At 35.2% G+C, this 14,229-nt stretch overlaps 2 protein-coding genes across 2 annotated transcripts in view; both read right to left on the bottom strand.

Annotated features, from left to right (window-relative positions):
* Positions 1-11,666, bottom strand: part of LOC138638067 (mucin-4-like) — a 497,598-nt gene extending 485,932 nt beyond the window's left edge. Inside the window, exon 1 of the mRNA XM_069727050.1 lies at positions 785-11,666. Coding sequence (XP_069583151.1) covers positions 785-9,335 — 8,551 coding nt within the window. The 5' untranslated portion in view covers positions 9,336-11,666. The remainder of the gene's footprint in view (positions 1-784) is intronic.
* The window catches only part of LOC138637790 (serine-rich adhesin for platelets-like), a 65,192-nt gene continuing 60,351 nt past the window's right edge, over positions 9,389-14,229 (bottom strand). Inside the window, exons 16-22 of the mRNA XM_069726713.1 lie at positions 14,051-14,170; positions 12,911-13,069; positions 11,486-11,605; positions 11,144-11,377; positions 10,118-10,921; positions 9,890-10,009; positions 9,389-9,411 (exon numbers count right to left, since the gene is read on the bottom strand). Coding sequence (XP_069582814.1) covers positions 9,389-9,411; positions 9,890-10,009; positions 10,118-10,921; positions 11,144-11,377; positions 11,486-11,605; positions 12,911-13,069; positions 14,051-14,170 — 1,580 coding nt within the window. The remainder of the gene's footprint in view (positions 9,412-9,889; positions 10,010-10,117; positions 10,922-11,143; positions 11,378-11,485; positions 11,606-12,910; positions 13,070-14,050; positions 14,171-14,229) is intronic.

Genomic DNA, 14,229 nt, shown 5'->3' on the forward strand with positions numbered 1-14,229 from the left:
CTGGAATCTGCACTCAGCAAAGGAGGTAGCCAAATTGATGCTAAGCTCCCCTGGTATCAATCTCCTGTGCTCTGCTCTCCTGCACACTTTCCACAAACTGTCCTTTCCTTCTCAGTTCTCTTTCTCCAGGAGCTGTAGCGACTCCGGCTACATGGCCCTTTCAGTCTTTCTGACACTCACTGTCCGACTGCTCTCTTCTCTGTCCTCTAACATACTGCCCACTAACTTCCCATCCAGCCAGAATATATCAGGGAAGTTCCCCTTAATCCGGGTTCAGAGCTCCCCCTTCTGGTCTGGAGTATGAACATGTTTTGTGTATTTGATTACTAGATAAAAGAGATCTTTCATCGCTTCCAAGCGTGACATCACTCTCCCCATGAGGAAAGCAATGCCACTCTGTGACAACCACGACCCTGGGGCGTCACAATTTAATTTTTGTATTTTCACTTCATGCTGATGGCTGAGTTTCATATAATCATAAACTTGCACTGCTTTAATATAAAAGCTAGAGCAAACAATAGATCTGCTTAAGAATATACTTTACAACATGTTCAGAAGTTACAACAGCCCATTGCAGGATTCAGTGTGTTCTCTTCACAGTATGCTATATTTGACAACTTGATCTACTTCATAGCAGATATTTAGCTATAAGTTTAGCCATAATTTTAAATTTTAAATATGTACTGTACTAAAAATATAAAAGACACTTTAATTTCCAGGTAACACTTGTAAGCTAGTCATATAATTGCTTCACACTGGGATCTGAAGTAAATATAATACTTACGAGCTGTAGTTATCATTGTGGTTGTAAAATCGTCCAATGCAGAAGTAGTTGATAAGTAGCCAAAAGGAGTTGAAATGCTTGTATATTGTGTGCTTGTTGACATCATGGTCCATGATGTCACTGGTGTATAGGATATTACAGTGGTATTCTGTGTGCCCACAGATGTTAATAGTGTTGAGTATCCTGTGCTTACACCAGGCAAGGTGGACGGTGATAATGATACAGGTGTTTCTGGCTTGACTGTACTGGTACTTTGTGTAATTGTAGGTCCTATGGTACTTAGTTTGGCTGTACTGGTGATATATGAGGTGACGATAGGCATCCCAGAAGTTGGACCTCCAGCTGTTTTTTGTACATCGGTTGTAGATGGGATAGTACTGCTTTTGAGGGTTTCTACAGTAGGTTCTTTTTGAGTTGTGGACAGTTCTGGTGAGGTGCTAGATTCTACTAAATTTGTAGTCTTTTTTTCAGTTATGGAAGATGATATTGGTACTCTGCTAGGTGTACTGATATCACGAGTTGATAAACTTTCATCTGTAGTCACCTCTAGAGGAACACTTGTACTGGTGTCAGGTGTCAATACACTTTCAACTGTAGTCACTTCTGGAGGAGTAGTTGTATTGATATTATGTGTTGATATATTTTCATCTGTAGTTAATTTTAGAGGAGAACTTGTATGGCTATCAGTTGATGACATACTTTTATCTGAAGTCACTTCTAGAGCATCACTTGTACTGATATCAGGCATTGATATTCTATCTGTAGTCACTTTAGGAACATCACTTGTACTGATATTTGGCATTGATACAGATTCATCTGTAGTCATTTCTGAAGCAGAAGCTGCACTTATATCAGCTGTTGATATACTTTCATCTGTAGTTTCTTCCCTAGCTTCACTTGTACTGATACCATGTGCTGATGTATTTTCGGCTGTAGACACATCTAGAGCACTACTTGTGATGATTTCAGCTGTTGATATACTCTCTTTTGTAGTCTCTACTAGAGCATTACTAGTACCAATATTAGCAGTTAATTTGCTTTCAACTGTAGTCACTTCTGGAGCATTACTTGTGCTGATATCAGGTATTGATATAGTTTCATCTATATTACCTTCTGTTGCATCACTTGTAATGATATCAGCTGTTGACATACTTTCACCTGTAGTCACTGCTACAGGATCACTTGCATGGCTAGCCACTGTTGATCTACTTAAATATGTAGTCAATTCTAGAGGAGCACTTGAACTGATATCAGGTGTTGATATACTTTCTGATTTAGTCACTTCTGGAGGAGCACTTGAACTGATCTCGGGTGTTGATATACTTCCTTCTGTAGACCTTTCAGGAGCACTACTTTTACTGATTTTAGCTGTTGATATACTTTTATCTGTAGTCATTTCTGGAGGAGCACTTGTACTGATTTCTGCTGTTGATATGCTTTCCTCTATTGTCACTTTTAGAGAAGAACTTGTACTGATATCTACGGTTGATATACTTTCTTCAGTAGACCTTTCTGGAGCAGCACTTGTACTAATATCAACTGTTGATATACTTTCTGATGTAATTTCCTCTATAGTAGCACTTGTCCTGATAAGAGGCGTTGATATGATTTCTTCTGCAGTCATTGGATTTTCAATAGTGCTGATCTCAGCTGTTGTTTTACTTTGATCTGTGGTCATGACTGCCTTAGCACTTGTACTGATATCTGCTGTTAATATACTTTGTGTAGTCTGTTCTAGAGAAGGACTTGTACTGATTTCAGCAGCTGATATACTTTCATCTGTAGGCACTTCTGGATCACTGCTTGTACTGATATCAGCTGTTGGTATACTTTCTTCTGTAGACCTTTCTGGAACAGCACTTGTACTGATATCAGATGCTGATATGTTTTCTTCAGTAGTTACATCAGGAGCAACACTTGTACTGGCATCTGAAGTTGATACACCTTCTGATGTAAACCCTACTAAAGCAACACTTGTACTGATATCAGATGTTGATGTACTTTCTGATGTAGTGATTTTTGAAGCAGAACTTGTGCCGATTGCAGCTGTTGATACACTTTCTTCTCTAGTCATTTCTGGATCACCACTTGTACTGATTTCAGCTGTTGGTATACTGTCATCTTTAGTCACTTCAGGAGCCACACTTGTACTGATTTCATCTGTAGTCACTACTAGACTTGTAATGGTGTCTGAAGTTGATACACTTTCTGATGTAGACCACTCTAAAGCAACACTTGTACTGATATCAGATATTGATATACTTTTTGATGTAGTCTTTTCTGGATCATCGCTTGTAATCATTTCAGCTGTTGCTATACTTTCATCTGTAGTCACTTCTGAAGCAACACTTGTAGTGAATTCAGCTGTTGTTGACACACCTTCTGATGTAGACCCTTCCAAATCAACACTTGTACTGAAATCAGGTGTCGATATACTTTCTAATGTAGTAATTTCTGGAGCAGCACTTGTATTGATTTCAACTGTTGATATACTTTCCCCTGTAGACACTTCTGTAAAAGCACTTGTAATGATATCAGATGTTGATCGACTTTCTGATGTAGTTACTTCCAGATGATCACTTGTACTAATATCAGGTACTGTTATACTTTTATCTGTAGTAAGTTCGGTAGCAGTACTTGTACTGACTGCAACTGTCGATAAACTTTCATTTGTGTTTAATTGAGGATCACCACTAGTACTGATATCAGCTGTTGATATACTCTCTTCTGTAGTCTCTTCTAGAAGAGAACTTGTACTTTTAAATGCTGTGGATACAGTTTCTTCTGTAGACCTTATTGGAGCAAAACCTGTACTAATTTCAGCTGTTGATATACATTCAACTGTAGTCAAATCTGGATCAACACTTGTACTTATTTCAGCTGTTGGTATAATTTCACCTGTAGTCACTTCTAGAGTAATACTTGTACTGATTTCAGCTGTTGATAAACTTTTATCTGTGGTCAAATCTGGATCAACACTTGTACTTATTTCAGCTGTTGGTTTACTTTCATCTGTAGTCACTTCTAGAGTAATACTTGTACTGATTTCAGCTGTTGATAAACTTTTATCTGTAGTCAAATCTGGATCAACACTTGTACTTATTTCAGCTGTTGGTATACTTTCATGTGTAGTCACTCCTAGAGTAATACTTGTACTGATTTCAGGTGTTGATAAAATTTTATCTGTAGTCAAATCTGGATCAACACTTGTACTTATTTCAGCTGTTGGTCTTCTTTCATCTGTAGTCGCTTCTAGAGTAATACTTGTACTGATTTCAGCTGTTGATAAACTTTTATCTGTAGTCAAATCTGGATCAACACTTGTACTTATTTCAGCTGTTGGTCTACTTTCATCTGTTGTCACTTCTAGAGTAATACTTGTACTGATTTCAGCTGTTGATAAACTTTTATCTGTAGTCAAATCTGGATCAACACTTGTACTTATTTCAGCTGTTGGTGTACTTTCATCTGTAGTCACTTCTAGAGTAATACTTGTACTGATTTCAGCTGTTGATAAACTTTTATCTGTAGTCAAATCTGGATCAACACTTGTACTTATTTCAGCTGTTGGTATATTATCATCTGTAGTCACTGCTAGAGTAATACTAGTACTGATTTCAGCTGTTGATAAACTTTCATCTGTAGTCAAATCTGGATCAACACTTGTACTTATTTCAGCTGTTGGTTTACTTTCATCTGTAGTCACTTCTAGAGTAATACTTGTACTGATTTCAGCTGTTGATAAACTTTTATCTGTAGACAAATCTGGATCAACACTTGTACTTATTTCAGCTGTTGGTATACTTTCATCTGCAGTCACTTCTAGAGTAATGCTTGTACTGATTTCAGCTGTTGATAAACTTTTATCTGTAGTCAAATCTGGATCAACACTTGTACTTATTTCAGCTGTTGGTATACTTTCATCTGTTGTCACTTCTAGAGTAATACTTGTACTGATTTCAGCTGTTGATAAACTTTTATCTGTAGTCAAATCTGGATCAACACTTGTACTTATTTCAGCTGTTGGTATACTTTCATCTGTAGTCACTTCTAGAGTAATACTTGTACTGATTTCAGCTGTTGATAAACTTTTATCTGTAGTCAAATCTGGATCAGCACTTGTACTTCTTTCAGCTGTTGGTCTACTTTCATCTGTAGTCGCTTCTAGAGTATTACTTGTACTGATTTCAGCTGTTGATAAACTTTTATCTGTAGTCAAATCTGGATCAACACTTGTACTTATTTCAGCTGTTGGTTTACTTTCATCTGTAGTCGCTTCTAGAGTAATACTTGTACTGATTTCAGCTGTTGATAAACTTTTATCTGTCGTCAAATCTGGATCAACACTTGTACTTATTTCAGCTGTTGGTATACTTTCATCTGTAGTCACTTCTAGAGTAATACTTGTACTTATTTCAGCTGTTGATAAACTTTTATCTGTAGTCAAATCTGGATCAACACTTGTACTTATTTCAGCTGTTGGTATACTTTCATCTGCAGTCACTTCTAGAGTAATACTTGTACTGATTTCAGCTGTTGATAAACTTTTATCTGTAGTCAAATCTGGATCAACACTTGTACTTATTTCAGCTGTTGGTATACTTTCATCTGTAGTCACTTCTAGAGTAATACTTGTACTGATTTCAGCTGTTGATAAACTTTTATCTGTAGTCAAATCTGGATCAACATTTGTACTTTTTTCAGCTGTTGGTATACTTTCATCTGTAGTCACTTCTAGAGTAATACTTGTACTGATTTCAGCTGTTGATAAACTTTTATCTGTAGTCAAATCTGGATCAGCACTTGTACTTCTTTCAGATGTTGGTCTACTTTCATCTGTAGTCGCTTCTAGAGTATTACTTGTACTGATTTCAGCTGTTGATAAACTTTTATCTGTAGTCAAATCTGGATCAACACTTGTACTTATTTCAGCTGTTGGTTTACTTTCATCTGTAGTCGCTTCTAGAGTAATACTTGTACTGATTTCAGCTGTTGATAAACTTTTATCTGTCGTCAAATCTGGATCAACACTTGTACTTATTTCAGCTGTTGGTATACTTTCATCTGTAGTCACTTCTAGAGTAATACTTGTACTTATTTCAGCTGTTGATAAACTTTTATCTGTAGTCAAATCTGGATCAACACTTGTACTTATTTCAGCTGTTGGTATACTTTCATCTGCAGTCACTTCTAGAGTAATACTTGTACTGATTTCAGCTGTTGATAAACTTTTATCTGTAGTCAAATCTGGATCAACACTTGTACTTATTTCAGCTGTTGGTATACTTTCATCTGTAGTCACTTCTAGAGTAATACTTGTACTGATTTCAGCTGTTGATAAACTTTTATCTGTAGTCAAATTTGGATCAACACTTGTACTTATTTCAGCTGTTGGTATACTTTCATCTGTAGTCACTTCTAGAGTAATACTTGTACTGATTTCAGCTGTTGATAAACTTTTATCTGTAGTCAAATCTGGATCAACACTTGTACTTATTTCAGCTGTTGGTTTACTTTCATCTGTAGTCGCTTCTAGAGTAATACTTGTACTGATTTCAGCTGTTGATAAACTTTTATCTGTAGTCAAATCTGGATCAACACTTGTACTTATTTCAGCTGTTGGTTTACTTTCATCTGTAGTCGCTTCTAGAGTAATACTTGTACTGATTTCAGCTGTTGATAAACTTTTATCTGTAGTCAAATCTGGATCAACATTTGTGCTTTTTTCAGCTGTTGGTATACTTTCATCTGTAGTCACTTCTAGAGTAATACTTGTACTGATTTCAGCTGTTGATAAACTTTTATCTGTAGTCAAATCTGGATCAACACTTGTACTTATTTCAGCTGTTGGTTTACTTTCATCTGTAGTCGCTTCTAGAGTAATACTTGTACTGATTTCAGCTGTTGATAAACTTTTATCTGTAGTCAAATCTGGATCAACATTTGTGCTTTTTTCAGCTGTTGGTATACTTTCATCTGTAGTCACTTCTAGAGTAATACTTGTACTGATTTCAGCTGTTGATAAACTTTTATCTGTAGTCAAATCTGGATCAACACTTGTACTTATTTCAGCTGTTGGTATACTTTCATGTGTAGTCACTCCTAGAGTAATACTTGTACTGATTTCAGGTGTTGATAAAATTTTATCTGTAGTCAAATCTGGATCAACACTTGTACTTATTTCAGCTGTTGGTCTTCTTTCATCTGTAGTCGCTTCTAGAGTAATACTTGTACTGATTTCAGCTGTTGATAAACTTTTATCTGTAGTCAAATCTGGATCAACACTTGTACTTATTTCAGCTGTTGGTCTACTTTCATCTGTTGTCACTTCTAGAGTAATACTTGTACTGATTTCAGCTGTTGATAAACTTTTATCTGTAGTCAAATCTGGATCAACACTTGTACTTATTTCAGCTGTTGGTATACTTTCATCTGTAGTCACTTCTAGAGTAATACTTGTACTGATTTCAGCTGTTGATAAACTTTTATCTGTAGTCAAATCTGGATCAACATTTGTACTTTTTTCAGCTGTTGGTATACTTTCATCTGTAGTCACTTCTAGAGTAATACTTGTACTGATTTCAGCTGTTGATAAACTTTTATCTGTAGTCAACTCTGGATCAGCACTTGTACTTCTTTCAGCTGTTGGTCTACTTTCATCTGTAGTCACTTCTAGAGTAATACTTGTACTGATTTCAGCTGTTGATAAACTTTTATCTGTAGTCAAATCTGGATCAACACTTGTACTTCTTTCAGCTGTTGGTCTACTTTCATCTGTAGTCGCTTCTAGAGTATTACTTGTACTGATTTCAGCCGTTGATAAACTTTTATCTGTAGTCAAATCTGGATCAACACTTGTACTTATTTCAGCTGTTGGTATACTTTCATCTTTAGTCACTTCCACAGTAATACTTGTACTGATTTCAGCCGTTGATAAAGTTTTATCTGTAGTCACATCTGGATTAATACTTGTACTTATTTCAGCTGTTGGTATACTTTCATCTGTAGTCACTCCTAGAGTAATACTTGTACTGATTTCAGCTGTTGATAAACTTTTATCTGTAGTCAAATCTGGATCAACACTTGTACTTATTTCAGCTGTTGGTATACTTTCATCTGTAGTCACTCCTAGAGTAATACTTGTACTGATTTCAGCTGTTGATAAAATTTTATCTGTAGTCAAATCTGGATCAACACTTGTACTTATTTCAGCTGTTGGTATACTTTCATCTGTAGTCACTTCTAGAGTAATACTTGTACTGATTTCAGCTGTTGATAAACTTTTATCTGTAGTCAAATCTGGATCAACACTTGTACTTATTTCAGCTGTTGGTTTACTTTCATCTGTGATCGCTTCTAGAGTAATACTTGTACTGATTTCAGCCGTTGATAAACTTTTATCTGTAGTCAAATCTGGATCAACACTTGTACTGATTTCAGCTGTTGGTATACTTTCATCTTTAGTCACTTCCACAGTAATACTTGTACTGATTTCAGCCGTTGATAAACTTTTATCTGTAGTCACATCTGGATCAATACTTGTACTTATTTCAGCTGTTGGTATACTTTCATCTGTAGTCACTCCTAGAGTAATACTAGTACTGATTTTAGCTGTTGATAAACTTTTATCTGTAGTCAAATCTGGATCAACACTTGTACTGATTTCAGCTGTTGGTATACTTTCATCTGTAGGCACTCCTAGAGTAATACTTGTACTGATTTCAGCTGTTGATAAACTTTTATCTGTAGTCAAATCTGGATCAACACTTGTACTTATTTCAGCTGTTGGTATACTTTCATCTGTAGTCACTCCTAGAGTAATACTTGTACTGATTTCAGCTGTTGATAAACTTTTATCTGTAGTCAAATCTGGATCAACACTTGTACTTATTTCAGCTGTTGGTTTACTTTCATCTGTGGTCGCTTCTAGAGTAATACTTGTACTGATTTCAGCCGTTGATAAACTTTTATCTGTAGTCAAATCTGGATCAACACTTGTACTTATTTCAGCTGTTGGTATACTTTCATCTTTAGTCACTTCCACAGTAATACTTGTACTGATTTCAGCCGTTGATAAAGTTTTATCTGTAGTCACATCTGGATTAATACTTGTACTTATTTCAGCTGTTGGTATACTTTCATCTGTAGTCACTCCTAGAGTAATACTTGTACTGATTTCAGCTGTTGATAAACTTTTATCTGTAGTCAAATCTGGATCAGCACTTGTACTTATTTCAGCTGTTGGTATACTTTCATCTGTAGTCACTCCTAGAGTAATACTTGTACTGATTTCAGCTGTTGATAAAATTTTATCTGTAGTCAAATCTGGATCAACACTTGTACTTATTTCAGCTGTTGGTATACTTTCATCTGTAGTCACTCCTAGAGTAATACTTGTACTGATTTCAGCTGTTGATAAACTTTTATCTGTAGTCAAATCTGGATCAACACTTGTACTTATTTCAGCTGTTGGTTTACTTTCATCTGTGATCGCTTCTAGAGTAATACTTGTACTGATTTCAGCCGTTGATAAACTTTTATCTGTAGTCATATCTGGATCAACACTTGTACTGATTTCAGCTGTTGGTATACTTTCATCTTTAGTCACTTCCACAGTAATACTTGTACTGATTTCAGCCGTTGATAAACTTTTAGCTGTAGTTACATCTGGATCAATACTTGTACTTATTTCAGCTGTTGGTATACTTTCATCTGTAGTCACTCCTAGAGTAATACTTGTACTGATTTTAGCTGTTGATAAACTTTTATCTGTAGTCAAATCTGGATCAACACTTGTACTTATTTCAGCTGTTGGTATACTTTCATCTGTTGTCACTTCTAGAGTAATACTTGTACTGATTTCAGCTGTTGATAAACTTTTATCTGTAGTCAAATCGGGATCAACACTTGTACTTATTTCAGCTGTTGGTATACTTTCATCTGTAGTCACTTCTAGAGTAATACTTGTACTGATTTCAGCTGTTGATAAACTTTTATCTGTAGTCAAATCTGGATCAACACTTGTACTTATTTCAGCTGTTGGTATGCTTTCATCTGTAGTCACTTCTAGAGTAATACTTGTACTGATTTCAGCTGTTGATAAACTTTTATCTGTAGTCAAATCTGGATCAACACTTGTACTGATTTCAGCTGTTGATTTAATTTCATCTGTAGTCGCTTCTAGAGTAACACTTGTACTGATTTCAGCTGTTGATAAACTTTTATCTGTAGTCAAATCTGGATCAACACTTGTACTTATTTCAGCTGTTGGTTTACTTTCATCTGTAGTCGCTTCTAGAGTAATACTTGTACTGATTTCAGCTGTTGATAAACTTTTATCTGTAGTCAAATCTGGATCAACACTTGTACTTATTTCAGCTGTTGGTATACTTTCATCTTTTGTCACTTCTAGAGTAATGCTTGTACTGATTTCAGCTGTTGATAAACTTTTATCTGTAGTCAAATCTGGATCAACACTTGTACTTATTTCAGCTGTTGGTTTAATTTCATCTGTGATCGCTTCTAGAGTAATACTTGTACTGATTTCAGCCGTTGATAAACTTTTATCTGTAGTCAAATCTGGATCAACACTTGTACTGATTTCAGCTGTTGGTATACTTTCATCTTTAGTCACTTCCACAGTAATACTTGTACTGATTTCAGCCGTTGATAAACTTTTATCTGTAGTTACATCTGGATCAATACTTGTACTTATTTCAGCTGTTGGTATACTTTCATCTGTAGTCACTTCTAGAGTAATACTTGTACTGATTTCAGCTGTTGATAAACTTTTATCTGTAGTCAAATCTGGATCAACACTTGTACTTATTTCAGCTGTTGGTATACTTTCATCTTTTGTCACTTCTAGAGTAATACTTGTACTGATTTCAGCTGTTGATAAACTTTTATCTGTAGTCAAATCTGGATCAACACTTGTACTTATTTCAGCTGTTGATATACTTTCATCTGTAGTCACTTCCACAGTAATACTTGCACTGATTTCAGCTGTTGATAAACTTTTATCTGTAGTCAAATCTGGATCAACACTTGTACTTATTTCAGCTGTTGGTATACTTTCATCTCTAGTCACTTCCACAGTAAAACTTGTACTGATTTCAGCCGTTGATAAACTTTTATCTGTAGTCAAATCTGGATCAACACTTGTACTTATTTCAGCTGTTGGTTCACTTTCATCTGTAGTCGCTTCTAGAGTAATACTTGTACTGGTTTCAGCTGTTGATAAACTTTTATCTGTAGTCAAATCTGGATCAACACTTGTACTTATTTCAGCTGTTGGTTTACTTTCATCTGTAGTCGCTTCTAGAGTAATACTTGTACTGATTTCAGCTGTTGATAAACTTTTATCTGTAGTCAAATCTGGATCAACACTTGTACTTATTTCAGCTGTTGGTATACTTTCATCTTTTGTCACTTCTAGAGTAATGCTTGTACTGATTTCAGCTGTTGATAAACTTTTATCTGTAGTCAAATCTGGATCAACACTTGTACTTATTTCAGCTGTTGGTATACTTTCATCTGTAGTCACTTCCACAGTAATACTTGCACTGATTTCAGCTGTTGATAAACTTTTATCTGTAGTCAAATCTGGATCAACACTTGTACTTATTTCAGCTGTTGGTCTACTTTCATCTGTAGTCACTCCTAGAGTAATACTTGTGCTGATTTCAGCTGTTGATAAACTTTTATCTGTAGTCAAATCTGGATCAACACTTGTACTTATTTCAGCTGTTGGTTTAATTTCGTCTGTAGTCGCTTCTAGAGTAATACTTGTACTGATTTCAGCTGTTGATAAACTTTTATCTGTAGTCAAATCTGGATCAACACTTGTACTTATTTCAGCTGTTGGTCTACTTTCATCTGTAGTCACTTCTAGAGTAATACTTGTACTGATTTCAGCTGTTGATAAACTTTTATCTGTAGTCACTCCTAGAGTAATACTTGTACTGATTTCAGCTGTTGATAAACTTTTATCTGTAGTCAAATCTGGATCAACACTTGTACTTATTTCAGCTGTTGGTATACTTTCATCTGTAGTCACTTCTAGAGTAATACTTGTACTGATTTCAGCTGTTGATAAACTTTTATCTGTAGTCAAATCTGGATCAACACTTGTACTTATTTCAGCTGTTGGTCTTCTTTCATCTGTAGTCGCTTCTAGAGTAATACTTGTACTGATTTCAGCTGTTGATAAACTTTTATCTGTAGTCAAATCTGGATCAACACTTGTACTTATTTCAACTGTTGGTATACTTTCATCTGTTGTCACTTCTAGAGTAATACTTGTACTGATTTCAGCTGTTGATAAACTTTTATCTGTAGTCAAATCTGGATCAACACTTGTACTTATTTCAGCTGTTGGTATACTTTCATCTGTAGTCACTTCTAGAGTAATACTTGTACTGATTTCAGCTGTTGATAAACTTTTATCTGTAGTCAAATCTGGATCAACACTTGTACTTATTTCAGCTGTTGGTATACTTTCATCTGTAGTCACTTTTAGAGTAATACTTGTACTGATTTCAGCTGTTGATAAACTTTTATCTGTAGTCAAATCTGGATCAACACTTGTACTTATTTCAGCTGTTGGTTTACTTTCATCTGTAGTCGCTTCTAGAGTAATACTTGTACTGATTTCAGCTGTTGATAAACTTTTTTCTGTAGTCAAATCTGGATCAACACTTGTACTTATTTCAGCTGTTGGTTTACTTTCATCTGTAGTCGCTTCTAGAGTAATACTTGTACTGATTTCAGCTGTTGATAAACTTTTATCTGTAGTCAAATCTGAATCAACACTTGTACTTATTTCAGCTGTTGGTTTACTTTCATCTGTAGTCGCTTCTAGAGTAATACTTGTACTGATTTCAGCTGTTGATAAACTTTTATCTGTAGTCAAATCTGGATCAACACTTGTATTTATTTCAGCTGTTGGTATACTTTCATCTGTAGTCGCTTCTAGAGTAATACTTGTACTGATTTCAGCCGTTGATAAACTTTTATCTGTAGTCAAATCTGGATCAACACTTGTACTTATTTCAGCTGTTGGTATACTTTCATCTGTAGTCACTCCTAGAGTAATACTTGTACTGATTTCAGCTGTTGATAAACTTTTATCTGTAGTCAAATCTGGATCAACACTTGTACTTATTTCAGCTGTTGGTGTACTTTCATCTGTAGTTACTCCTAGAGTAATACTTGTACTGATTTCAGCTGTTGATAAAATTTTATCTGTAGTGAAATCTGGATCAACACTTGTACTTATTTCAGCTGTTGGTATACATTCATCTGTAGTCACTTCTAGAGTAATACTTGTACTGATTTCAGCTGTTGATAAACTTTTATCTGTAGTCAAATCTGGATCAACACTTGTACTCATTTCAGCTGTTGGTATACTTTCATCTGTAGTCACTTCTAGAGTAATACTTGTACTGATTTCAGCTGTTGATAAACTTTTATCTGTAGTCAAATCTGGATCAACACTTGTACTTATTTCAGCTGTTGGTATACTTTCATCTGTAGTCACTTTTAGAGTAATACTTGTACTGATTTCAGCTGTTGATAAACTTTTATCTGTAGTCAAATCTGGATCAACACTTGTACTTATTTCAGCTGTTGGTTTACTTTCATCTGTAGTCGCTTCTAGAGTAATACTTGTACTGATTTCAGCTGTTGATAAACTTTTATCTGTAGTCAAATCTGGATCAACACTTGTACTTATTTCAGCTGTTGGTTTACTTTCATCTGTAGTCGCTTCTAGAGTAATACTTGTACTGATTTCAGCTGTTGATAAACTTTTATCTGTAGTCAAATCTGGATCAACACTTGTATTTGTTTCAGCTGTTGGTATACTTTCATCTGTAGTCGCTTCTAGAGTAATACTTGTACTGATTTCAGCCGTTGATAAACTTTTATCTGTAGTCAAATCTGGATCAACACTTGTACTTATTTCAGCTGTTGGTATACTTTCATCTGTAGTCACTCCTAGAGTAATACTTGTACTGATTTCAGCTGTTGATAAAATTTTATCTGTAGTCAAATCTGGATCAACACTTGTACTTATTTCAGCTGTTGGTATACTTTCATCTTTTGTCACTTCTAGAGTAATACTTGTACTGATTTCAGCTGTTGATAAACTTTTATCTGTAGTCAAATCTGGATCAACACTTGTACTTATTTCAGCTGTTGGTATACTTTCATCTGTAGTCAATTCTAGAGTAATACTTGTACTGATTTCAGCTGTTGATAAACTTTTATCTGTAGTCAAATCTGGATCAACACTTGTACTTATTTCAGCTGTTGGTCTTCTTTCATCAGTAGTCGCTTCTAGAGTAATACTTGTACTGATTTCAGCTGTTGATAAACTTTTATCTGTAGTCAAATCTGGATCAACACTTGTACTTATTTCAACTGTTGGTATACTTTCATCT

The sequence above is a fragment of the Ranitomeya imitator genome, chromosome 5 (assembly GCF_032444005.1).
Source record: "Ranitomeya imitator isolate aRanImi1 chromosome 5, aRanImi1.pri, whole genome shotgun sequence".
Lineage (NCBI taxonomy): Eukaryota > Metazoa > Chordata > Amphibia > Anura > Dendrobatidae > Ranitomeya > Ranitomeya imitator.